The following is a 25,022-nucleotide window of genomic DNA, read 5'->3' on the forward strand; positions in this document are numbered from 1 at the left end:
TGTATGCCAAAATCATAAGGGTACCGTCACACAGTACCATTTTGATCGCTACGACGGTACGATTCGTGACGTTCTAGCGATATCGTTACGATATCGCAGTGTCTGACACGCAGCAGCGATCAGGGACCCTGCTGAGAATCGTACGTCGTAGCAGATCGTATGGAACTTTCTTTCGTCGCTTGATCACCCGCTGACATCGCTGGATCATTGTGTGTGACAGCGATCCAGCGATGTGTTCGCTTGTAACCAGGGTAAACATCGGGTAACTAAGCGCAGGGCCGCGCTTAGTAACCCGATGTTTACCGTGGTTACCAGCGTAAACGTAAAAAAAACAAACAGTACATACTTACATTCCGGTGTCTGTCCTCCGGCGTCTCAGCTTCTCTGCACTGTGTGAGCGTCTGCCAGCCGGAAAGCGAGCACAGCGGTGACGTCTGACGTCACCGCTGTGCTTTCCGGCTATGGCGCTTACACAGTGGAGAGAAGCAGAACGCCGGGGACAGACACCGGAATGTGAGTATGTACTGTTTGTTTTTTTTACGTTTACGCTGGTAACCAGGGTAAACATCGGGTTACTAAGCGCGGCCGTGCGCTTAGTTACCCGATGTTTACCCTGGTTACCGGGGACTTCGGCATCGCTCCAGCGCCGTGATTGCAACGTGTGACCGCAGTCTACGACGCTGGAGCGATAATCATACGATCGCTGCGACGTCACGGATTGTGCCGTCGTAGCGATTAAAATGGTACTGTGTGACGGTACCCTAAGTATTAAAACAATAAAAGACCTGACAAATTTCAGTTGGTGGATAATGAATCTATAATATATGAAAGTTTAATTGTAATCATTACATTATGGTAAATAATGAAATTTAACACTATATGCTAATTTTTTGAGAAGGACCTGTATATTTAAAGCAAACCTTTTTCTCAAATGCCAGAGGATTCCAGAGAAAAATATATACTACTAGATGGCAGCCCGATTCTAAAGAATCGGGAGTCTAGAATCCATATATACTTTATTTATTCAAATGTAAGAATAATACAATTAATAAATAATAGTAAGAAAGAACAAAAAATGGCTGCACTCACCAGCTCTTGACAATTCTTGTTATTTAAGGTACAGTTACACAGGATCCATGAACATGCTTATGAGGGGAGTGATGAAAGACATCAGACAACAACTTTGCGTGTTGTGGCAAATGCCACAACAACGGTTCTTTGCTTAAGAACAATAATGTAAATAATAAATAATATGTATCAATAACTATGTATATTGGTATGTTCTTTCTTGGCACAAATTGCAGGAAGTAGTATTCTAGGCAATTATATATTAGATGGGCATTTCCTGAAGGAAATACATGGTGCTTGAACAGCGCTACCAGCTTTACAGCAGCACTTTTCACACACGGGACTGGGGGGCGCGCTTACTTTTGCACCCGGGGCCAGGGGCGCGCTTACTTTTGCACCCGGGGGCGCACTTACTTTTGCACCCAGAGGTGCACTTACTTTTGCACCCGGGGGCGCACTTACTTTTGCACCCGGGGGCGCACTTACTTTTGCACCCGGGGGCGCACTTACTTTTGCACCCGGGGGCGCACTTACTTTTGGGGCCGCACTTACTTTTGGTGGGCGGGGCTCCTCGGCCTCCGATTTGGTTGGTGGGGCCCCTCGTCCTCCGATTTGGTGGGTGGGGACCCTCGGCCTCCGATTTGGTGGGCGGGGACCGGCCTCCGATTTGGTGGGCGGGGACCCTCGGCCTCCGATTTGGTGGGCGGGGACCCTCGACCTCCGATTTGGTGGGCGGGGCCGGGCCCCTCGGGCTCCGCTTTGGTGGGCGGGGACCCTCGGCCTCCGATTTGGTGGGCGGGGACCCTCGGCCTCCGATTTGGAGGGCGGGGCCCCCCGGCCTCCGATTTAGTGGGCGGGGCCCCTCGGCCTCCGATTTGGTGGGCGGGGACCCTCGGCCTCCGATTTGGTGGGCGGGGCCCATCGGCCTCTGATGTGGTGGGCGGGGCCCCCCGGCCTCCAATTTGGTGGGCGGGGCCCCCCGGCCTCCGATTTGGTGGGCGGGGCCCCTCGGCCTCCGATTTGGTGGGCGGGGACCCTCGGCCTCCGATTTGGTGGGCGGGGACCCTCGGCCTCCGATTTGGTAGGTGGGGCCCCTCGGCCTCCGATTTGGTGGGCGGGGACCCTCGGCCTCCAATTTGGTGGGCGGGGACCCTCGGCCTCCGATTTGGTGGGCGGGGACCCTCAGCCTCCGATTTGGTGGGCAGGGACCCTCGGCCTCCGATTTGGTGGTCGGGGACCCTCGGCCTCCGCTTTGGTGGGCGGGGCCCCTCGGCCACCGATTTGGTGGGCGGGGTCCCTCTGCCTCCGATTTGGTGTGCGGGGACCCTTGGCCTCCGCTTTCGTGGGCGGGGCCCCTCGACCTTCGATTTGGTGGGTGGGGCCCCTCAGCCTCCGATTTGGTGGGCGGGGACCCTCGGCCTACAATTTGGTGGGCGGGGACCCTCGGCCTCCGATTTGGTAGGCGGGGCCTCTCGGCCTCCGATTTGGTGGGCGGGGCCCCTCGGCCTCCGATTTGGTGGGCGGGGCCCCTCGGCCTCCGATGTGGTGGTCGGGGCCCCTCGGCCTCCGATGTGGTGGTCGGGGCCCCTCGGCCTCCGCTTTGGTGGGCGGGGCCGGGCCCCTCGGCCTCTGCTTTGGTGGGCGGGGCCGCTCAGCCTCCGATTTGGTGGGCGGGGACCCTCGGCCTCCGATTTGGTGGGCGGGCCCCTTGGCCTCCGATGTGGTGGGCGGGGCCCCTCGGCCTCCGCTTTGGTGGGCGGGGCCGCTCGGCCTTCGATTTGGTGGGCGGGGCTCCTCGGCCTCCGATTTGGTTGGCGAAGCCCCTCGGCCTCCGATTTGGTTGGCGGGGCCCCTCGGCCTCCGATTTGGTGGGCGGGGACTCTCAGCCTCTGATTTGGTGGGCGGGGACTCTCGGCCTCCGATTTGGTGGGCGGGGACCCTCGGCCTCCGATTTGGTGGGCGGGGACCCTCGGCCTCCGATTTGGTGGGCGGGGACCCTCGGCCTCCGCTTTGGTGGGTGGGGCCCGTCGGCCTCCGATTTGGTGGGCGGGGCTCCTCGGCCTCCGATTTGGATGGTGTGGACCCTTGGCCTCCGATTTGGTGGGCGGGGACCCTCGGCCTCCGATTTGGTGGGCGGGGACCCTCGGCCTCCGATTTGGTGGGAGGGGACCCTCGGCCTCCGATGTGGTGGGCGGGGCCCCTCGGCCTCCTATTTGGAGGGCGGGGACCCCCGGCCTCCGATTTGGTGGGCGGGGCCCCTCGGCCTCCGATTTGGTGGGCGGGGACCCTGGGCCTCCGATTTGGTGGGCGGGGACCCTCGGCCTCCGGTTTGGTAGGCGGGGCCCCTCGGCCTCAGATTTGGTGGGCGGGGACCCTCGGCCTCCGATTTGGTGGGCGGGGACCCTCGGCCTCCGATTTGGTGGGCGGGGACCCTCGGCCTCCGATTTGGTGGGCGGGGACCCTCGGCCTCCGATGTGGTGGTCGGGGCCCCTCGGCCTCCGCTTTGGTGGGCGGGGCCGGGCCCCTCGGCCTCCGCTTTGGTGGGCGGGGCCGCTCGGCCTTCGATTTGGTGGGCGGGGCTCCTCGGCCTCCGATTTGGTTGGCGGGGCCCCTCGGCCTCCGATTTGGTTGGCGGGGCCCCTCGGCCTCCGATTTGGTGTGTGCTCTGCCTGGGGCCACTGTGCTCTGCCTGGGGCCCCATATGCTGCCTGGGGCCCCTGTGCTCTGCCTGGGGCCCCATATGCTGCCTGGGGCCCCTGTGCTCTGCCTGGGGCCACTGTGCTCTGCCTGGGGCCCCATATGCTGCCTGGGGCCCCTGTGCTCTGCCTGGGTGTAGGACACTGGTGACGTCACTTATCTCCGGACATTAGCTCCGGACATTAGCTCCGGACATTAGCTCCGGACATTATCTCCGGACATTAGCTCCGGACATTAGCTCCAGACAAAGCCACGGAAGTTGGCACAAATTGCAGGAAGTAGTATTCTAGGCAATTATATATTAGATTTGCCACATGTTTTTTTTTGCCTTCCTCTGGATCAACATGTCAGGGCATGTTAGGTTAGGCAATGGGTTGAACTAGATGGACTGAAAGTCTTCCTTCAACCTTAATAACTATGTTACATCTCTGCAATCGTGCAGCCAGGCTCTGATTCATACTGCTTGTCGTTTGGGCAGCATGAATCAGCTGGCAGGTTCTCTGTAATGGTACATTTATATTTCTTACACTACGTAAAATGTAAAAAATATGTAATTACTATTGATGAGCAAGTGTGCTCGTTACTCGGATTTTCTGAGCATGCTCGGGTGTTCTCCGAGTATTTGGGGCGTGCTCGTAGATTATGTTTGTGTTCCCGCAGTTGCATGATTTGCGGCTGTTAGACAACCTGAAGACATGCAAGGATTGCCTGTTTGTTGAGGAATCCCAACATGTATTCAGGCTGTCTAGCAGCCACAAATCATGCAGCTGCAGAGACACAAACATAATCTCCGAGCACGTCCAAGTTACTCGGAGATCACCCGAGTATGCTCGGAAAACCCGAGTAACGAGCACAGTCGCTCATCACTAGTAATTACTCAACATCCTACACAAGTTTCTGAGCTGTGCTCTGTCAGCAGTAAAAGAGTGTCCTAAAAAGACTGATATAATAGGATAAATATTATAACATCCAATGCCAAGATTTACTAACCTTTCCAAAACTTCCTTTCCCAAGCACCATGAGAAAGTTGAAATCGGAGATGTGGAAGCGACTAGTACCAAAGAAGCTGACGCGTTTGGAATCTGTTGGGCTTGGACTCGGAACTGGACCTCGTCTGACTTTCTGCACAACAGAGGTGAAATAAAGGTAATTCATTAACCAAACAAATGTATACAGTTCTTAAAAGGTAAGGATCTTGAGACGATTTACTCAGGCTGTTCTTTTTCGGTATAAATCAATATTGTAGGCATATGTACAAGGTGCATCATATCATATAATGTGACTGCAAAGACACCTATTTACCTGTACGTACTACAAGAGATTGTGAGGCAAGACGTAGGATCTGGCATTAGCACAAATGCACTACTGTGAAATATAAAAAAAACTAAAATGGAAAGCTACAATCATATACAAATTACAGAATAGATCTCATATCGTTGTGTGTAAGATCAAAATCTACAAGTTCATCACAGTCAACCCAGCGATGATGTGCGTGAGATGTATCTAGTTGTACAGTACATGCAACACATGGGTCATCTTCTAAACTACTCTACATCTAGACCACTTTTCATACATAACACAGATGGACTTCATGATGGACTGGGCTCCCTTTAACCATATACCTTATTTAATCCATATATAGTCTCATACATATTTGTAGGCACAAGTTAAAAAAAACCTTGGTTGGCAGATATTGTAGAAGTCTTTGCCTAGTAATAATAATGCAAGCAACAGTCAGTGAGTTACTACACTCCATCTCCAAGCTATTAAGCTGCTTGCCAGGAGATCATTGATTTTGCATATGGTTTAGAATAAGAGAAAGGAGAGTAACAGCATGACAGATAATTCTACACTTTTCAATGAACTTTATATCTAAATCAAGATGGAAAATAAACCTCTAACATCTGAGAGAAGTAGAGTAAACATATTTTTTGCATTTCATAAATTTACGATGACGACAGGATGTTTGACATTTGCAAATTTCGGTACACGTATAACAGCAAGGATACATCAAACAGTTTGACATTGTGAACATGGCAACATATAGACCAGACAAAAATCCCAGCAGTCAGACAGTTAAAAGTATTTAATAGACAGTTAAAAGTATTTACGTACAATCTTGTAGGTAATTAAACCAGAGATGATAAAATCCAACCGTGTCTAAAAATTATCCAGCCTGTTAAAACCCTGTCTAAAAATTATCCAACCTGTAAAAACATTGAATTGCTTCTATCCTGTTCTTTTTTTAATGTTTTGTAAGTAAGTAACAAGTAATCACGAATTTGTAATCATCCACGGGAGCAAATGGTAAAACAAAAAAACAAGAATTATCAAACATCTAGTAAAAAAGGTTAAAAGAAGGATTTCCCTAGGGAAAGTGGAATAAAGAGAGACACCTGATTTGTCATGGCCGAAACACATTGTGTTTTAATGCTACAAAATTTTAATAAATAGTTTTGTTTTTTGGAGCATACATTTTTTGTGGAAGCACCATTTTTCCGGGATTTTTTCTATATCTAAAAAAATTGGAGAACATGATTTATAGAATGAATGATTAGAGTTGGCGGATAACTGGATGTTTGGGTCAAACAGTTGCAAAAAGTTCTGGTTCAGGTACAAGAACAGTACCCGGACCCGATCCCAGACCCCATTCACTTAAATGGGGGCCCGAACATCCAGTGTTTGCTATGCTGTCATGTGCATAACAGCGCAGCCAACAACGCTTCTGATCGGCAGTAAAATAATCACCGCTGATCAGACAGCCACGGTTCCCACGCTGTCAAAAGACAGCGTGAGTGCGCAAATGTGATCAGAGGTATAAAGTTTACCTCCGGTCACTGGGGTCAGCGAATTGGTCTATATCTCCGAACATCTGATGAATGCTGCTGCTAATAACAGTGAGAGCAGGAGCGGCCGCTGGGAGTATTCATCAGCCGGCTCCTGCATTGTAAGTAAATAATTAAAAAATAAATAGCATGGGTTCCCCTGTATTTTTGATAACCAGCCAGGCAAAACTCACAGGTCGGGGCTGCAACCCTCAGCTGTCAGATTAAGCACGGCTGGTTATCAAGAATAGAGGGGTCCCCACCCCGTATTTTTTTATTATTAAAATAAATAATTTAAAAAAAATGGCCTGGGGTCTGCCACATTTTTTTCAACCAGTTTTGCTAAAGCAGACAGCTGGGGGCTGGTATTTTTTTTATTTTTTTTATTGGATTTTATATTAAAAACAGGATTTGGGAAAGACTAGGAGGGAAGGGAGGGTAGGGGGCTGGTATTTTCAGGTTGGTAAGAGGCCATAAATATTGACAGTCCAGCCTAAAAATGACCCACAACAATCAGTGCAAATTAAGGGTGGATTTACATTGGAAAGTTTTTATTAATGAGCATTCCTAGGAATGTTCATTTCTTTGATAATCATGCAGTGTAAACAGGTTCCGAAGCACCTGACAAATGAGTAAAACTCTTGTTCATTGGTTAAAATGATTTAAGGCTTTCTTAAAAAATCATCATACTCGGCAGCACATGTGCTTTATATATGTAAACAGAAAATGTGCTGGCGAGAACAATGACAATCTATGCTCACAGAACGATTGTATTCGGTACCATTTGGTAGGTCTGTCTGAACAGATTATTAATTGACCACCAATTGGCTTGCATGTAGCGAGTCAGCAGTCATAAACAGATGCTAATCGCAAAGTGTACACTCACCTTTAATGTCCCACATGCAATAGACTAACCTCAAACTTTTTGCCAAAATTGATGAGTTCATCTAACAGTCAAAAATGTAAGGGGCCCCCAATAAATGATTTTTGGGAAGATAGAAATTCGGCATGTCTGATTTTGCTAATCCTTTTGTTGTGTAAGAGATATAACCGCCAGCTAAGAAGCTTGACAGCAACTCTCTAATAGAGAACACGGGTGCACTCACAGAGTCGATGGATAGTTGTCCGACATCTATCTAGACTGCATCGGGAGATTTCGACTGTCTTTGTATCATGGGATGAGGCATCACAGACCTGCAAAATGCCCCATAGCATGGGCCCTATCCATTGTGAAAAGATGTATACCATTCGTTTTGTGGTGGTGTCCTGTACAGGAAAGCGCCATTTGTTGTGATTTCCAATATAATAAAAAATGGTACACACATACCAATGAGATAGAGAACGAGGGGAACGCTATGACCTTGGTCTGATAAATGATGGTATATCAGATTGGTAACGTTGAGATCCTTTCCTGGTACATACATTTGTCTAAGTCAGTGTTTCCCAGATTCCAGTCCTCACGATCCCCACAGGTCGTGTTTTCGGGATTTCCATAGTGTTGCACAGGAGAGAGAATTCCTGAAACCTTGATGATACTTCCACCACCTGTGCAATACTAAGGAAATCCTGACACCATGACCTGTTGGGAGCCCTGAGGACTGGAGTTTGGGAAACACTGGTCTAAGTGAACTGAGAACTTCGACTAAGCACGGTCAGAAAACCGGGCAATGGAAGCACCCAAAGGTCAGGATTAAAGGGAATCTGCCAACAGGTTTTTGCCATGTAATCTGAGGATAGCATGAAGTAGGGAATGTGACACTGATTCCAGTGATGTGCTACTTATTAGGCGGCGTGCTGTAGTTTCAATGCAATGAGTGTTCTATCAGCAGGAGATTATCACTGCCGGACTACAGTTCCCGTGCATACTGGTCCAACCACACACCCAGCACTGATTCATTACTTAAATTTAAGAGGGGACTGGATGCCTTTCTTGAAAAGTATAATGTTACAGGTTATATATTAGATTCCTTGATAGGGCGTTGATCTTGGCTGATATAACAACATAATGCCGGCTTATTCCGTCTTCTCCACACTGCATCCTGACTCTGCTTCCAAGCCGAAGACTGCTTGTTGCATAGCAACAGAGGATGACTTAAAGGGGAAAAGCAATAACATAGAGTATTTTATCCAAGGAGATTAAGTGTCCACCTTGTCATGGCTGCTGTGTTTTTAGAATGAATATTAAAGGGAATCTGTCAGTTGATTCATGCTGGCGGCATCAATTCGAGCATGCGTGACTGCAGCCAGGTATTTTTTTCTCTTAAAACCACTGGACGGATTCTCACCACACCACTCCAAGTCTTTAACATGGTTTTCCCATGTGTGTATATAGTGAGAGACCTGTCAATCAACTCTGGCAGTGCTGGGAAGAGCCGGCCAAGGAAGGCACTGGACTAGTTTTGTCTTCGGCTATAGTCATCAGCTAGAACTTCAGATTATTTTTTCTCTGAAATGCTGCAGTATGCCTTGCTGCAATAATGCAGAAAAGATCTGATTCATACTACCTGTGGTTTTTGCAGCATGAATCAGCTGTCAGGGTCCCTTTAACCCCATAGAACAATATTCAATGCATGTACGTGATTATGGGGGTGTTTATGTGTGGAGAAGGCTCAGCAGCTGAGAACTCTCCGGACGTGGCTGATACCGGCTATGGTGATTGTGCATGGAGAAGGCTCAGCAGCTGAGTTCTCTCTGGACGAGGCAGATACCGGCTATGGTGATTGCTTTTGGGGAAGGCTCAGCAGCTGTGTTTGCTCTGGATGAGGCAGATACCAGCTATGGTGATGGCGTGTGGAGAAGGCTCAGCAGCTGAGTTCTCTCCGGATGTGGCAGATACCAGCTATGTTGATTGCGTGTGGAGAAGGCTCAGCAGCTGAGTTCTCTCTTGATGAGGCAGATACCGGCTCTCGTAATTGCATGTGGAGAAGGCTCAGCAGCTGAGTTCTCTCCTGAAGAGGCAAATACCAGCTATGGTGATTGCATGTGGAGAAGGCTCAGCAGCTGAGTTCACTCCGGATGTGGCAGATACTGGCTATCTTGATTGCATGTGGAGAAGGCTCAGCAGCTGAGTTCTCTCCAGATGTGGCACATACTGGCTATGGTGATTTTGTGTGGAGAAGGCTCAGCAGCTGAATTCTCTCCGGATGTGGCAGATACCAGCTATGGTGATTGTGTGTGGAGAAGGCTCAGCAGCTGAGTTCTCTCCAGATGAGACAGATACCGGCTATGGTGATTGCGTGTGGAGAAGGCTCAGCAGCTGGGTTCTCTCTGGATGAGACAGATACCGGCTATGGTGATTGCGTGTGGAGAAGGCTCAGCAGCTGAGTTCTCTCCGGACGAGGCAGATACCGGCTATGGTGATTGCGTGTGGAGAAGGCTCAGCAGCTGAGTTCTCTCCAGATGAGACAGATACCGGCTATGGTGATTGCGTGTGGAGAAGGCTCAGCAGCTGAGTTCTCTCTGGATGAGACAGATACCGGCTATGGTGATTGCGTGTGGAGAAGGCTCAGCAGCTGAGTTCTCTCCGGACGAGGCAGATACCGGCTATGGTGATTGCGTGTGGAGAAGGCTCAGCAGCTGAGTTCTCTCTGGATGAGGCAGATACCGGCTATAGTGATTGCATGTGGAGAAGGCTCAGCAGCTGAGTTCTCTCTGGATGAGGCAGATACCGGCTATGGTGATTGCGTGTGGAGAAGGCTCAGCAGCTGAGTTCTCTCTGGATGAGGCAGATACCGGCTATGGTGATTGTGTGTGGAGAAGGCTCAGCAACTGAGTTCTCACTGGATGAGGCAGATACAGGCAATGGTGATTGCATGTGGAGAAGGCACAGCAGCTGAGTTCTCTCTGGACGTGGAAGATACCGGCTATGGTGATTGCATGTGGAGAAGGCTCAGCAGCTGAGTTCTCTCTGGATGAGGCAGATACCGGCTATGGTGATTGCGTGTGGAGAAGGCTCAGCAGCTGAGTTCTCTCTGGATGAGGCAGATACTGGCTATGGTGATTGCGTGTGGAGAAGGCTCAGCAGCTGAGTTCTCTCTGGATGAGGCAGATACCGGCTATGGTGATTGCGTGTGGAGAAGGATCAGCAGCTGAGTTCTCTCTGGAGGAGGCAGATACCAGCTATGGTGATTGCATGTCGACAAAGCTCAGCAGCTGAGTTCTCTCTTGATGAGGCAGATACAGGCTATGGTGATTGCGTGTGGAGAAGGCTCAGTAGCTGAGTTCACTCCGGACGTGGCAGATACCGGCTATCTTGATTGTGTGTGGAAAAAGCTCTGCAGCTGAGTTCTCTCCGGACGAGGCAGAAACTGGCTACAGTGATTGCGTTTGGGGAAGGCTCAGCAGCTGTGCTCTCACTGGATGAGGTAGATAATGGCTATGGTGATTGCATGTGGAGAAGGCTCAGCAGCTGGGTTCTCTCCGGAGGTGGCAGATACCAGCTATGGTGATTGCGTGTGGAGGAGGTTCAGCAGCTGAATTCTCTCCGGATGTGGCAGATACCAGCTATGGTGATTGTGTGTGGAGAAGGATCAGCAGCTGAGTTCTCTCCAGAAGAGACAGATACCGGCTATGGTGATTGCGTGTGGAGAAGGCTCAGCAGCTGAGTTCTCTCTGGATGAGGCAGATACCGGCTATGGTGATTGCGTGTGGAGAAGGCTCAGCAGCTGAGTTCTCTCCGGAGGAGGCAGATACCAGCTATGGTGATTGCGTGTGGAGGAGGTTCAGCAGCTGAATTCTCTCCGGATGTGGCAGATACCAGCTATGGTGATTGTGTGTGGAGAAGGATCAGCAGCTGAGTTCTCTCCAGAAGAGACAGATACCGGCTATGGTGATTGCGTGTGGAGAAGGCTCAGCAGCTGAGTTCTCTCTGAATGAGGCAGATACCGGCTATGGTGATTGCGTGTGGAGAAGGCTCAGCAGCTGAGTTCTCTCCGGAGGAGGCAGATACCAGCTATGGTGATTGCATGTGGATAAAGCTCAGCAGCTGAGTTCTCTCTTGATGAGGCAGATACAGGCTGTGGTGATTGCATGTGGAGAAGGCACAGCAGCTGAGTTCTCTCTGGATGTGGAAGATACCGACTATGGTAGTTGCGTGTGGAGAAGGCTCAGTAGCTGAGTTCTCTCCGAACATGGCAGATACCAGCTATAGTGATTGCGTGTGGAGAAGGCTCAGCAGCTGAGTTCTCTCCAGATGAGACAGATACCGGCTATGGTGATTGCATGTGGAGAATGCTCAGCAGCTGGGTTCTCTCCAGATGGGACAGATACCTGCTTTGGTGGTTGTGTGTGGAGAAGGCTCAGTAGCTGAGTTCTGTCCGGACGTGGCAGATACCGGCTGCTATTGTGATTGTGTGTGGAAAAAGCTCAGTAGCTGTGTTCTCTTCTTACGAGGCAGATACCGGTTAGGGTGATGGCATGTGGAGAAGGTTTAGCAGTTGAATTCTCTCTGGACATGGCAGATATCGGCTATGGTGATTGCATGTGGAGAAGGCTCAGCAGCTGAGTTCTCTCCAGATGAGACAGATACCGGCTATGGTGATTGCATGTGGAGAAGGCTCAGCAGCTGAGTTCTCTCCAGATGAGACAGATACCGGCTATGGTGATTGCGTGTGGAGAAGGCCCAGCAGCTGAATTCTCTCTGGACAAGGCAGATACCGGTTATGGTGATTGCATGTGGAGAAGGCTCAGCAGCTGAGTTCTCTCCGAACGTGGCAGATAAGGGCTACGTTGATTGCGTGTGGAGAAGGCTCAGCAGCTGAGTTCTCTCTAGACGTGGCAGATACCGGCTATGTTGATTACGTGTGGAGAAGGCTCAGCAGCTGAGTTCTCTCTGGACAAGGCAGACACCGTTTATGGTGATTGCATGTGGAGAAGGCTCAGCAGCTGAGTTCTCTCCGAACGTGGCAGATAAGGGCTATGTTGATTGCGTGTGGAGAAGGCTCGGCAGCTGAGTTCTCTCTGGATGTGGCAGATACCGTCTATGTTAATTGCATGTGGAGAAGGCTCAGCAGCTGAGTTCTCTCTGGACGTGACAGATAACAGCTATGCTGATTGCGTGTAGAGAAAGCTCAGCAGCTGAGTTCTCTCTGGACGAGGCAGATACTGGCAATGGTGATTGCGTTTGGAGATGGCTCAGCAGCTGAGTTCTCTCCGGACAAGGCAGATATCGGCTATGGTGATTGCATGTGGAGAAGGCTCAGCAGCTGAGTTCTCTCCGGACAAGGCAGATACCGGCTATGGTGATTGCATGTGGAGAAGGCTCAGCAGCTGAGTTCTCTCCCGATGTGGCAGATACCAGCTATCTTGATTGCATGTGGAGAAGGCTCAGCAGCTGAATTCTCTCCGGACGTGGCAGATACCGGCTATGGTTATTGCATGTGGAGAAGGCTCAGCAGCTGAGTTCTCTCTGGACGAGGCAGATACCCGCTATGTTGATTGCGTGTGGAGAAGGCTCAGCAGCTGAGTTCTCTCTGGACGAGGCAGATAACGGCTATGGTGATTGCATCTGGAGATGGCTCAGCAGCTGAGTTCTCTCCGGACAAGGCAGATAACGGCTATGGTGATTGCAAGTGGAGAAGGCTCAGCAGCTGAGTTCTCTCCGGACGTGGCAGATACCGGCTATATTGGTGGCCTGTGGAGAAGGCTCAGCAGCTGAGTTCTCTCCGGACGTGGCAGATACCGGCTATGTTGATTGCGTGTGCAGAAGGCTCAGCAGCTGAGTTCTCTCTGAACAAGGCAGATACCAGTTATGGTGATTGCATGTGGAGAAGGCTCAGCAGCTGAGTAGTCTCTGGACGAAGCAGATACCAGCTATGGTGATTGCATCTGGAGATGGCTCAGCAGCTGAGCTCTCTCCGGACAAGGCAGATACCGGCTATGGTGGTTGCGTGTGGATAAGGCTCAGCAGCTGAGTTTTCTCCAGATGAGACAGATACCAGTTATGGTGATTGCATTTGGAGACGGCTCAGCAGCTGAGTTCTCTCTGGACAAGGCTAATTCCGGCTATGGTGATTGAGTGTGGAGAAGGCTCAGCAGCTGAGTTCTCTCCGGACTAGGCAAGAATCGGCTATTTAATATAGCCGGTTTCTGCCACATCCAGAGAGGAGTCAGCTACTAAGCCTTCTCCACACGCAATCACCCCTGTATCTGCTTATAACTTTAGCTCATCTCTAGCAGAGGCTTGGTATCCATTTAAATGCTGCTATCAATCTCTTCTAATTGGCACTCTATTCCAATAACTGAGTTCAGCACCTATGCCTGTGTAGACAGAACACTTCACTCAGAGCCACTGGGCTCACTGATTGCAGTGCTGTTGCAGTGAAATTAGGGCTGCAGCCAATGTTAGAGAATGGGAGCAACAGCAGAGACTCAGTGGTAGAGCTGTGGACCTGGGCATGGTGAGGAAAGCCCTATTTATATTTTATAATAAACTGCATTTGGGGACCAAGACTTTGTGAAACAAGCCCTTTAAAAAGAAAAGTTTTCTTGATTAATTCTATAGGATCTAAGGTGAACGGGTTCATATCTGTGCTTCTATTTCTTCTTTTATGCTCTGACAATTGCCCCAAAAGACCCCAATGACTATAATAGTGCTATTTTCCTGCAACAAAGCCTCCGATATAAAGTGATATAAAGCAAAGGTAGAGCAGTGTAACACACTTATATGAAGCCTTATCAGGACTTTAGGCACAATTTCACATTTTTACTGGCAATGGATTATTTGTGCTATATAAAAAAATAAAATAAAAGATGGAAGTTTTAAAAAAAACATTTTATTTGTCAATTTGCCTTGAATGGAAACTGTTGAAGGTTAAAAGAAAATGGTATTTTTCCCAGGCTCTAAGAATCTTCTCGTTAAATTTACAATTTGTGAAAATATAGCAATTTTAAGTGAATAAATATTAAATTACTTTCTTTGTACAGTTATTGTATAGACTTGTATTGTGTAGACTGCTGCATTTCTTTACCTGCAACTGGGAAATGGTTAAGGTAGAGAATTATATGATGGAGCAAGTCCGCCCTCTAGTGGGACAGTCAAGACTTGCACAGGCATGAACTGCGATAACTACAGTATGTCAAAAGTTATTATTAGTCCCAAATTAATTATTAGCATTAAAGAATAACCATTGATTAAAATACCAATTTATCATTAAAGCATTTTCTGTAAAGGGGCATATGCATGACTGCTAGAAATGAATAACAGCTGCTTATTATTATTTTTCTTAAATAGCCATGCATACTTAATTGTGCATTTTTTAAAATCTCCATTCCAGCAGACCTCTTATTTATCTCATGTATAAAGCATAAATCTGATGATATGTCATAAATGCCCAAAGTGGGATTAAAACTTTAATAATATTGTGAACTATCATGAGCAATAAGGCTATGTACACACAGCGTTTTTAGAGAAGAAACTGAGTAGAACCTCGAAATTTTAGAGGAACATTTTGAGAAGGATTTGGAGAGTCTTCACTCTCTGCTCCAACATCTCCTCCAAAATCTCTATGTGCGCATGGTCTCAATGGACGTACACGTGTCTTTAAGACACTGGTGAACCTGATGAGGTTTGCCTAGGTAAAGCTGCTTCAGGAAAAAGCATGGCAGAAGATCCTTAGCTGGTGCCTTTGTCATCACTTTTGTTGTGGCAAGACTGAACATATGCACAGCAATGTTCATTTTTCACTGTGGGTTTCAGCAATTTTTTTTTACGAAGAATTTGCTTGTAAAGTATGGTATGTGCACATACAGACTTTTTTATTTAATAGATTTTAAAACCGTTGAATGACAGCCATTTTTTATCTCCAGTGGACGTGGACCACTCATAACCTTTCATTGTAGGTGGCAAACTTTCAGCTATTTGATACAAGGTCTGATCTGTGGATAGGATGCCAGAAACGATTATCTACAGTATGTAACTGATTAGTGGGGATACTGAAGCCAGGACTGTTAAACAAATCTGTTAATAGATTTTTGTTATTTAATCTGAGAGCAGCATAATATGGGGTACAAGAGCCTGATTCCAGGGATATGTCATTTATAAGACTGTGTGCTGTAGTTTCAATACAAGCAGTATTTTATTAGAAGGAGATTATAACTACAGGACTACATTTCAAGTGCAGAGCAGTCCAGCTAATCTCTGTAACCCCGCCCCCACCACTGATTGGCAGCTTGCTGACAATTCACAATGTACACAGTAAGCTGCCAATCAGGAGTGTGGGCGAGGTTATACACAGCTCTGCTAAATCTACATTGTATTAAAACTACACCAAGCAGTCCAGAAAGTGATACGACGCTGGAATCAGAGACTCTGCCCCTACATCATGCTGCTCTTAGGTTATATAGCAAAGACCTGCTGACAGATTCCCTCTCATTGAGAAAAAAAATGCACAAATTGGACCACTCCCTTGATATATGCCCCCAGGCAGCTGCACCAGCCCCTCGATATCCTTCCTTCTCCAGTAGATTACCAGCTCCTACAGCTCTCTAGATCTTCAGCTTGTATTTTTCAGCCTGCTCATGCAATTTTTCAGTACTCACTTCCTCTCCTCCAGGGTCCAAAAGTATTACCTATTACCTGGGCTGCTGGTACTCCACTAGCATTGGCTCCAAACACAGTATCATTATAGAAGATCACAAGACCAGAGACATTGCAAACTAGACAGACGATAGGTATCTGCTGGTAATGCCACAGTAGAACAAGACGCACATACAAGACGCTGTTTGTTTTCACAACAAATAACATATAAATTACCTCATAAAGTTCAAGAGGAAAATTGCACGCCTGAAATAAAGAGGAAAATGAAAAAGTGTGGGAATGGCAAAGAAAATAAAGGTAATTTAAGAAACAGAGAGAAACTGATATAAAGAAGGAGGAAAAAATAAATATTTATATTAAATTAACAAACTGAAAATTGATGAAGAAAAAAGTCGTTCTGGGCTAAAATAGTAATAGTTGTGCCAAACAACACATCACAATAGTTATTATATAAAGCAGTGTGCCTGTTATTTCAGGTAACCTATGAATGAGCGGTCACATGGGATAACTTTACTTCTGGCTACTATATGACTTATATCCTGCATTTTCCCCAGTTCTCTCCTATGCAGGCTCATCTCTTATTTTCAGTTCTCTCTGAGCTGGTGGGCATAGACTAGTTGCTTTGATATCGCCTTTATATAGCACACAGAAAGAGGTGAGTTCCTGCTCTTCTTTCTCTGAAGCACACAGACTGAAGCAGCAGCGGTAGCTTGGGAAACATTATGCAATATCACTGAGCTGTGTGGCTGTGAATCCAACACTGAAGTGAAAATAAATGTTCTAGTAGCCGCAGAAAGATCTGCCTCTTTCTTTGCCTTTGTCTATCTGCACTCTTACTGTGCTGAGTGCTTTTTACTCCTCTTCATTGAGTATAATAGGAACTGTTCCCTAACTTCGCACTGTGCTGACTGTCCATTGGATATGAGCTTTTTTTTCAGAGCAGATGATGAGTTTAAAAGGTGTAAGGATTGGAGAAAGTGGCTCATAAGTGAGAAAGAAACATAGATAGAATAAGATATATTCTAAAGTTTATTACAGTTGTCTGTACTATTTTTCTACCATTGATTTATGCACTTTGCTGAAAAGACAGTAACCGCCTAATTAACTAACTCAATTTAGTTGCAAATATTGTATCAGCTTAGGTAAAATCATCTGTATGATATGATATTAACTCATCTGTGCCTACAAGTACAACATAAGCATATACAGTACAGACCAAAAATTTGGACACATCTTCTCATTTAAAGATTTTTCTGTATTTTCATGACTATGAAAATTGTAAATTCACACTGAAGGCATCAAAACTATGAATTAACACATGTGGAATTATATACTTAGCAAAAATGTGTGAAACAACTGAAAATATGTCTTATATTCTAGGTTCTTCAAAGTAGCCACCTTTTCCTTTGATGACTGCTTTGCACACTCTTGGCATTCTCTTGATGAGCTTCAAGAGGTAGTCACTGGGAATGGTTTTCCAACAATCTTGAAGGAGTTCCCAGAGATGCTTAGCACTTGTTGGCCCTATTGCCTTCACTCTTTGGCCCAGCTCACCCCAAACCATTTCGATTGGGTTCAGGTCTGGTGACTGTGGAGGCCAGGTCATCTGACGTAGCACCCCATCACTCTTCTTCTTGGTCAAATAGCCCATACACAGCCTGGAGGTGTGTTTGGGGTCATTGTCCTGTTGAAAAATAAATCATGGTCCAACTAAACGCAAACCGGAAGGAATAGCATGCCGCTGCAAGATGCTGTGGTAGCCATGCTGATTCAGTATGCCTTCAATTTTGAATAAATCCCCAACAATGTCACCAGAAAAGCACCCTCACACCATCATACCTCCTCCTCCATGCTTCACGGTGGGAACCAGGCATGTAGAGTCCATCCGTTCACCTTTTCTGTGTCGCACAAAGACACGGTGGTTGGAACCAAAGATCTCAAATTTGGACTCATCAGACCAAAGCACAGATTTCCACTGGTCTAATGTCCATTCCTAGTGTTCTTTAGCCCAAACAAGTCTCTTCTGCTTGTTGCCTGTCCTTAGCAGTGGTTTCCTAGCAGCTATTTTACCATGAAGGCCTGCTGCACAAAGTCTCCTCTTAACAGTTGTTGTAGAGATGTGTCTGCTGCTAGAACTCTGTGTGGCATTGACCTGGTCTCTAATCTGAGCTGCTGTTAACCTGCGATTTCTGAGGCTGGTGACTCGGATAAACTTATCCTCAGAAGCAGAGTTGACTCTTTGTCTTCCTTTCCTGGGGCGGTCCTCCTGTGAGCCAGTTTCTTTGTAGCGCTTGATGGTTTTTGCAACTGCACTTGGGGACACTTTCAAAGTTTTCCCAATTTTTCGGACTGACTGACCTTCATTTCTTAAAGTAATGATGGCCACTCGTTTTTCTTTACATAGCTGCTTTTTTCTTGCCATAATACAAATTCTAACAGTCTATTCAGTAGGACTATCAGCTGTGTATCCACCAGACTTCTGCTCAACATAACTGATGGTCTCAACCCCATTTATAAGGCAAGAAATCCCACTTATTAAACCTGACAGGGCACACCTGTGAAGTGAAAACTATTTCCGGTGACTACCTCTTGAAGAGAATGCCAAGAGTGTGCAAAGCAGTCATCAAAGCAGAAGGTGGCTACTTTGAAGAACCTAGAATATAAGACATATGTTCAGTTGTTTCACACTTTTTTGTTAAGTATATAATTCCACGTGTGTTAATTCATAGTTTTGATGCCTTCAGTGTGAATTTACAATTTTCATAGTCATGAAAATACAGAAAAATCTTTAAATGAGAAGATGTGTCCAAACTTTTGGTCTGTACTGTACTTGTGCCTTAAGGAATAATATTAGCTCATAATTCCCCCAGAGGAATGCAGTACACCAAAACGCACTTCGGGGCCTGGCACCACATTCACAGTAGGTAATGTCTTATTCCTGCTGGCTTAAGCTATCCTTGTCTGGTATGCTTTTGATGTCACATAACTCACATAAATTTGCATTATCATCAGGGAACACTGTTTTTTGTATATATATATATATATATATATATATATATATATATATATATATTGCTCAAAAAATAAAGGAAACACTTAAACAACACAATGTAACTCCAAGTCAATCACACTTGTGTGAAAACAACCTGTTCCGTTATGAAGCAACACTGGTTGTGAATCAATTTCTCCTGCTGTTGTGCAAATGGACCAAACAACATATAGAAATGATAGGCAATTAGCAAGACAACCACTATAAAGGAGTGATAAAGCAGGGGGTGACCACAAACAATTTTTCTGCTCTCATCCTTTTTGGCTGTTATTTTAGTCACTTTTGCATTTTGTCATTGCTCTCACCCCCAGAGGTATACTAGCATGAGGCGGTGTCTACTGTACAACCCACAGAAGTTGCTCAGTAATTTGATTTTGCACTTTGATATTGAGTATCATTCCAAATCCAGACCTCCATGGGATAATAATTTTAATTAACATTGATAATTTTTATGTTATATTGTTCTCAATGCATTCCACTAATAATAATAAAGATTTGGTATGTGGTACGTTAGTGCTCCCTTTATCTTTTTGAGTAACATTATATATATATATATATATATATATATATATATATATATATATATATATATATATATATATATATATATATATATATATATATATATATATATAGGTTTACAAGTCAAAAAAATGGGTGGTACTCACTGCTCACATATGACAAATAAAATGGATGGAGACCAGGTGTCTTATCCAGTGACTGTGACTGGAGTTGTGGAGGCCTCCAGTGTGTTTGCTAAAGGACATTACCCTGAGCACGTGAACCCCCAGTACTGTATGGGCTATTTACTTTTTGTTCTTTCTCACTCTGTCTGGAAAAGGCAGTCTTTTTTTTTTTCCACTTACACATGGAGGTTTTTTGCCCTGTACAAAATCCAGTCTTGTTAGCAGATTTATCCAGCAAGGAAAATACTAAGATCGTCCCAAGTTTCATCACAGTGAAAGAAAGTTGCCCTGTGAGGCGTCGTATCCATTTTAATTTTTTTTAGAGCTCCGAAGAAGTACAATATTAGTCTACATTGCGTGCCTATAAGAAGAACATTAGCTCACATGTACCTACGAGTACAGCATTAGTGCATGTGTGCTCCATGAAGTACAATATTAACTCACGTGTGCCATGACAAAAAAATTACTTCAAATATGTGCCTACAGGTACAGTATTATTTCACATTTACTCTATGCCGATAAGTATAAATTTGCTATTGTATTGGTATATATGGATTGTGATGCAGCTGTAGGACCATACACAGTGAAACGGCAGTGACTCAAACAAGTTCAAACAAAACGTTCCTTTATTGTGTTACTTCACACAGTCTATACATTATATGGCTTCTTCATACAGTCCATACAGTCCAGTTCTTCATACAGTCCATTAGTAATGCATGGCTATATGATGCAGTCAATAAACAGGCCGAACTTCGATCTGTCCAGTTTCCCTGGGTGACCACACGCCGGTATCAAGTCTCTGTACTCACTCAGTGCACTGCACTCTTTATCCTCCAGATTGCGTAAACACAAGACAGCCCGGGATGTAGGGTGCCAGACTCTTTGGTTCCTTCTGCCTCTGTGCTGCTCCACATAGAGAGAGCTCTGCAGACAACTGCTCTGTCTGCTTCCAAGCTCAACACTGACACACCTCCCACTCTACTACAGAGCTTTTAATCAGTCACTGCTTCACTATTCTAATTACAGCCACACCTGTGTCTGCAGTACGCCCTCATGGCCTCACTACGCTTCCATGCACATTCTGGAGAGCCCCCCTAACTGCAACAGGGGTCATTGCCTCCCAGCATGTATTTTGGTCCACATGTCTATCTATAAAATTAATATTAGCTCACATCTGTCTAGAAGTACTATATTTTCTGAATTGTTCACCTATGAGAAGACTATTACCTCAAATGTATAAATATTAGCACAATATTTGCTCTCATATGTCCCAATTGGTACAATATTAGCTCATATGTGTCTTATAGGCACAATTCTAGCTAATATGATGTCTGAGTACAATATTAGCTAACATGTGCCTGTAAGTACAAGGTTTGCCGATATTCTCATCTATGAGTACAATATTAGCTCAAATGTCCAATAAGTCCAATATTTGCTTACATATCTAATTATAATAAAAATGTTAGCTCATGTGTGCCAAAGCTCACACATAGAAATACTGTATGTGCTTAACTCATGATCATTATTGCATCTGTAAGCAGATGTACAATAAAAAATATATTGTGGTACATTGTTAGCCAGAAAAACTGATGTAAATACATTAATGACCAAAAATGACAAAAGTATTCTAGGACTAATGAGTCGCCCGCCAGGGCTCTCCTACATGCTCACTGCAATCTGTTCTGCTTTCGGTATTATCTCTGTCCAGGAGCTGCAGCACTTTCTCATGGCAGCACTGCCCCTCTGCTTCCTTCTCCTCTGTGTCTCTGACAGGAACTTACTAACTTTCCCTCCAAGCCACAATATGTATAGGGGAGTCACCTAGGAATAGGATCAAAACCTCCCCTTGTGGCGTGGAGTGTGAACATGTTGCATATTTGTTGTGTTTACCTGGTGAGAGTTATCCTTATTTGCCTCCAAGTGTAACATCACTCTCCCCATGAGGAAAGCAATGTCACTGTGACAATCAGAACCCTGGGGCATCACCCCCCCCCCCAGTTAAATCCAGTACTCCCATACTGGGAAAAGAAGAACAACTATATAAGTTAGCAAAAAGACTTACAAATTTTTAAATGCTGTAAACATGTAAAATAAGTTAATTAATGTAAACTGGAGCTTCACTTTATGGGAGGAATTGATGCTTGAACGTTACAAGAACATATTTACATAGTATAGATATCTTCTTCAGAAATATAGAACTGTATTATATTATGGAACAGCAACTACCCCTACGGGTATACTATCTAGATTTATCTTTATTCAAAGTGCAAAAACCAACATTAGTTTTTCTTTAATTTACTGTCTCTTGCTATACTTCCTTCAACACTGTCTGCATATAATATTATCACTTACGATACCAGCTCACTTCTTATAACAACATCAATCACTTTCCTACAAGTGCAAAGTTTCAACTTTATTCTTAGTCACCATCTCTCACTAGTATTTTATACGTACAATGCTATCTTTAATACTATAAAACATTATCACTTTAATAAAGTGCAACAAGTCAACATTCCCTTTAAGAGTGCAAACAATTTTCAACATTTTTCTTTACGGAGGTAGTGCATTCAATTGCGCAATTAATACTCAAGTCAATTAATAACTTTATAAGAGTAGCAACGATGCGAGGGACCCGTCATGAACCCCCAACGTAGGTGTTGGGCCGGCTACAAGGCGTGTATCCAGACCCGAGATTCTGCCTCGCCAAACAGGTTTTTCTTCAGGTCTCTGTAAACAAATTAATATTTAAGGCAACATTTGAAAGAATTCCTTTAAAGCTGCTATGTAAAACCAGTAGGAAGCACCTAAATAAGTGCCGACTATGCACAATGGAAAGTTTTTGGATCATACATTGTCCATGATCCGAATGTCCTTTAAACAGTTAAACTTTTTTGTGCAACCTTGGTCAGGTAAAACAAAACTTTTAAACAGTCAACTTATTCAAAGTCAGGTTCCTTTAATTTACTTTATCTTATGCTTGCTGGGCCAGGAATTGCTGTCTCTCCTGTTCCTCCCGACGTCTGCAATGTTCCCTCCAGGTTATCATAGGGATTTCCCTTTGCAGCGCAATCATGTCCTCCTCTGCGCTCACCTCCAGTGGTGTGCCTATGGGTTTTAGTGGTGCTCCCATGTGCCCCTTCTTTTCGCTGTCCTGGTCCCAGGGAATGTGGTAATGGCCCCAACCAGGTCAGGGGTCTGATGGTGCTGGGAGTGGGCCTACCAGTGACTCGTCGGCCTGCAGCATGGCACAGTCACTTGAGCGGGGTTAGTAGCTGGGGCAGGAGCAGTCGCTGGAGCAGGGTCTGTCAGCAGGGCAGGGTCATTCCTCATACCTGTTTCAGATGCAGTCCCTCCAGTGCCGGTCTGCTTCTCTGCTGAAGCTGCAGTCACTGGTCGCTGGACAGGCCACAGTGTTGTCATCTTCCTCAGCAGTGTCTCACTTTCTGGCTCCACTGGGGTCAAAGGTGTAGGCTGCAGGTCTTTCGTCGGCGCCGCCATCTTTTTCAGCAGTGCCGCTCTTTCTGGCTCCGGAGCGCCGGATCCTCCTTCCTGCTCCGGACCAGATGAAGTTGCTGATGGATTTCCGGTAAGGCTCGCGATGAAGGCCTCCTTCCACCCGGCCACGGTGCTCAGCTGAATCTGCAGGAGTTGGTCGCTCAGCTCCTCCACTTCTTCTTGCCGGAACTCTGGGACTTCTGCAGATGGCTTGCCCGGCTTCCATCCTGTTAGCTGGGGGAGTCCTTGGCTTCCACCCCATGCTCCGGGTCCTGGCTGCTCGCAATGTCATCCTCCACGTTCCTCTCTACTTCCTCGTCTCGTTCCCGCTCTCTCCTGTGGGGGGCAGAGCTTCTTCTTCCTCTTTCTCCCGCCATTCAGGATTAGGAGGCGGATCTCAGTTGCTGATGGGCACATCCACATGGTGCAGTAGTATTTGGAGTGGGTGGCCATTATTTTTGTGCCGTGCAACTAGTCCCCACCCACGATGGCGCACTTTTCTTTTCCAGCACACCTCGTGGCGCTATAATGGTGGCAGTTTTGCTGGCAATTCAAAATGCACAGTCTCTCAGCACAACACAATCTTTTAGGCGCACAAGATCCGATTTGCTGGGTCAGTACATCCTGTTCGTGATACCAAGATGAGTCACCCGCCAGGGCCATGGGGTACTCGGTACAGGGTCCGTTGTTCACAGGGGGATGTCATGGTGGCAACCCGGTCCGTGCCTCTGGGTGCCCATGTAAAAGGGAGATTGAATAAAGTTTATGTTCATGACGCCACCTGTGGTATTCAGTCAGTTGTGACCAACGCTGCTTTAAGCGGTCCTCTGGGGTGATGTTATGGCAGCTAGATGGTATAACTTCCCACAGGTGAAGTATATCCCCGGGGCTCCTGGTGTGTAGATGGAAGATGGTGAATGGCGCAGTAAAGAACGAGGACACAGGTTTGCAGTCTCTTTACCTGGTTTACTGAAGACCTCAGGCAGCCACAGTCCAAGGTATGAAATCACAGGATAGGCAGGCCTGGAGGTAGGTTGGGTGTCCCTTTTACCAGGTGGTTAAAAGCCTTCCTCTAGCGCGGTAGTGTTGTAGTCCCTTACTGCCTATGGCTTCTGATAAGGTCCTCACAGTTCTTCTCTGTCCTCCATATAGGATAGGACACAAACCCGTATGATAGGTGACTCGAGCCTTTTTACAGGGTCTCTATCATGATCTGGGCTCTATGTGTCACTGTGCCTCCTGGGTATTGTGGTGGACAGGTAACTTGCAGTTCAGCTGTCCTGCCTGTCTCTGCTGTAAGTCTGAGAGTCCCTTACAACCTCGGTGTTCCAGCTACCTGTTATCTGCGCTTCAAAGGGGGATCGCTCGCTCGCAGCAGTTCTCCCCTGATGTCACTCTCCTGTGCTTCGCTCTCCTACACGCTCACTGCAATCTGTTCTGCTTTCGGTATTATCTCTGTCCAGGAGCTGCAGCACTTTCTCATGGCTGCACGGCCCCTCTGCTTCCTACTCCTCTGTCTCTCTGACAGGAACTGACTAACTTTCCCTCCAAACCACAATATAAATAGGGGAGTCACCTAGGAATAGGATCAAAATCTCCCCCTTGTGGCCTGGAGTGTGAACATGTTGCATGTTTGTGTTTACCTGGTGAGAGTTATCCTTCCTTGC

At 46.3% G+C, this 25,022-nt stretch overlaps 1 protein-coding gene across 1 annotated transcript in view; it reads right to left on the minus strand.

Annotated features, from left to right (window-relative positions):
- PRKCG (protein kinase C gamma) overlaps nt 1-25,022 on the minus strand; it is a 708,823-nt gene that overhangs the window by 97,302 nt on the left and 586,499 nt on the right. The window contains exons 9-10 of the mRNA XM_077259484.1: nt 16,342-16,371; nt 4,756-4,887 (exon numbers count right to left, since the gene is read on the minus strand). Of these exons, the coding sequence (XP_077115599.1) occupies nt 4,756-4,887; nt 16,342-16,371 (162 nt within the window). The remainder of the gene's footprint in view (nt 1-4,755; nt 4,888-16,341; nt 16,372-25,022) is intronic.

The sequence above is a fragment of the Ranitomeya variabilis genome, chromosome 4 (assembly GCF_051348905.1).
Source record: "Ranitomeya variabilis isolate aRanVar5 chromosome 4, aRanVar5.hap1, whole genome shotgun sequence".
In the NCBI taxonomy this organism is placed as follows: domain Eukaryota; kingdom Metazoa; phylum Chordata; class Amphibia; order Anura; family Dendrobatidae; genus Ranitomeya; species Ranitomeya variabilis.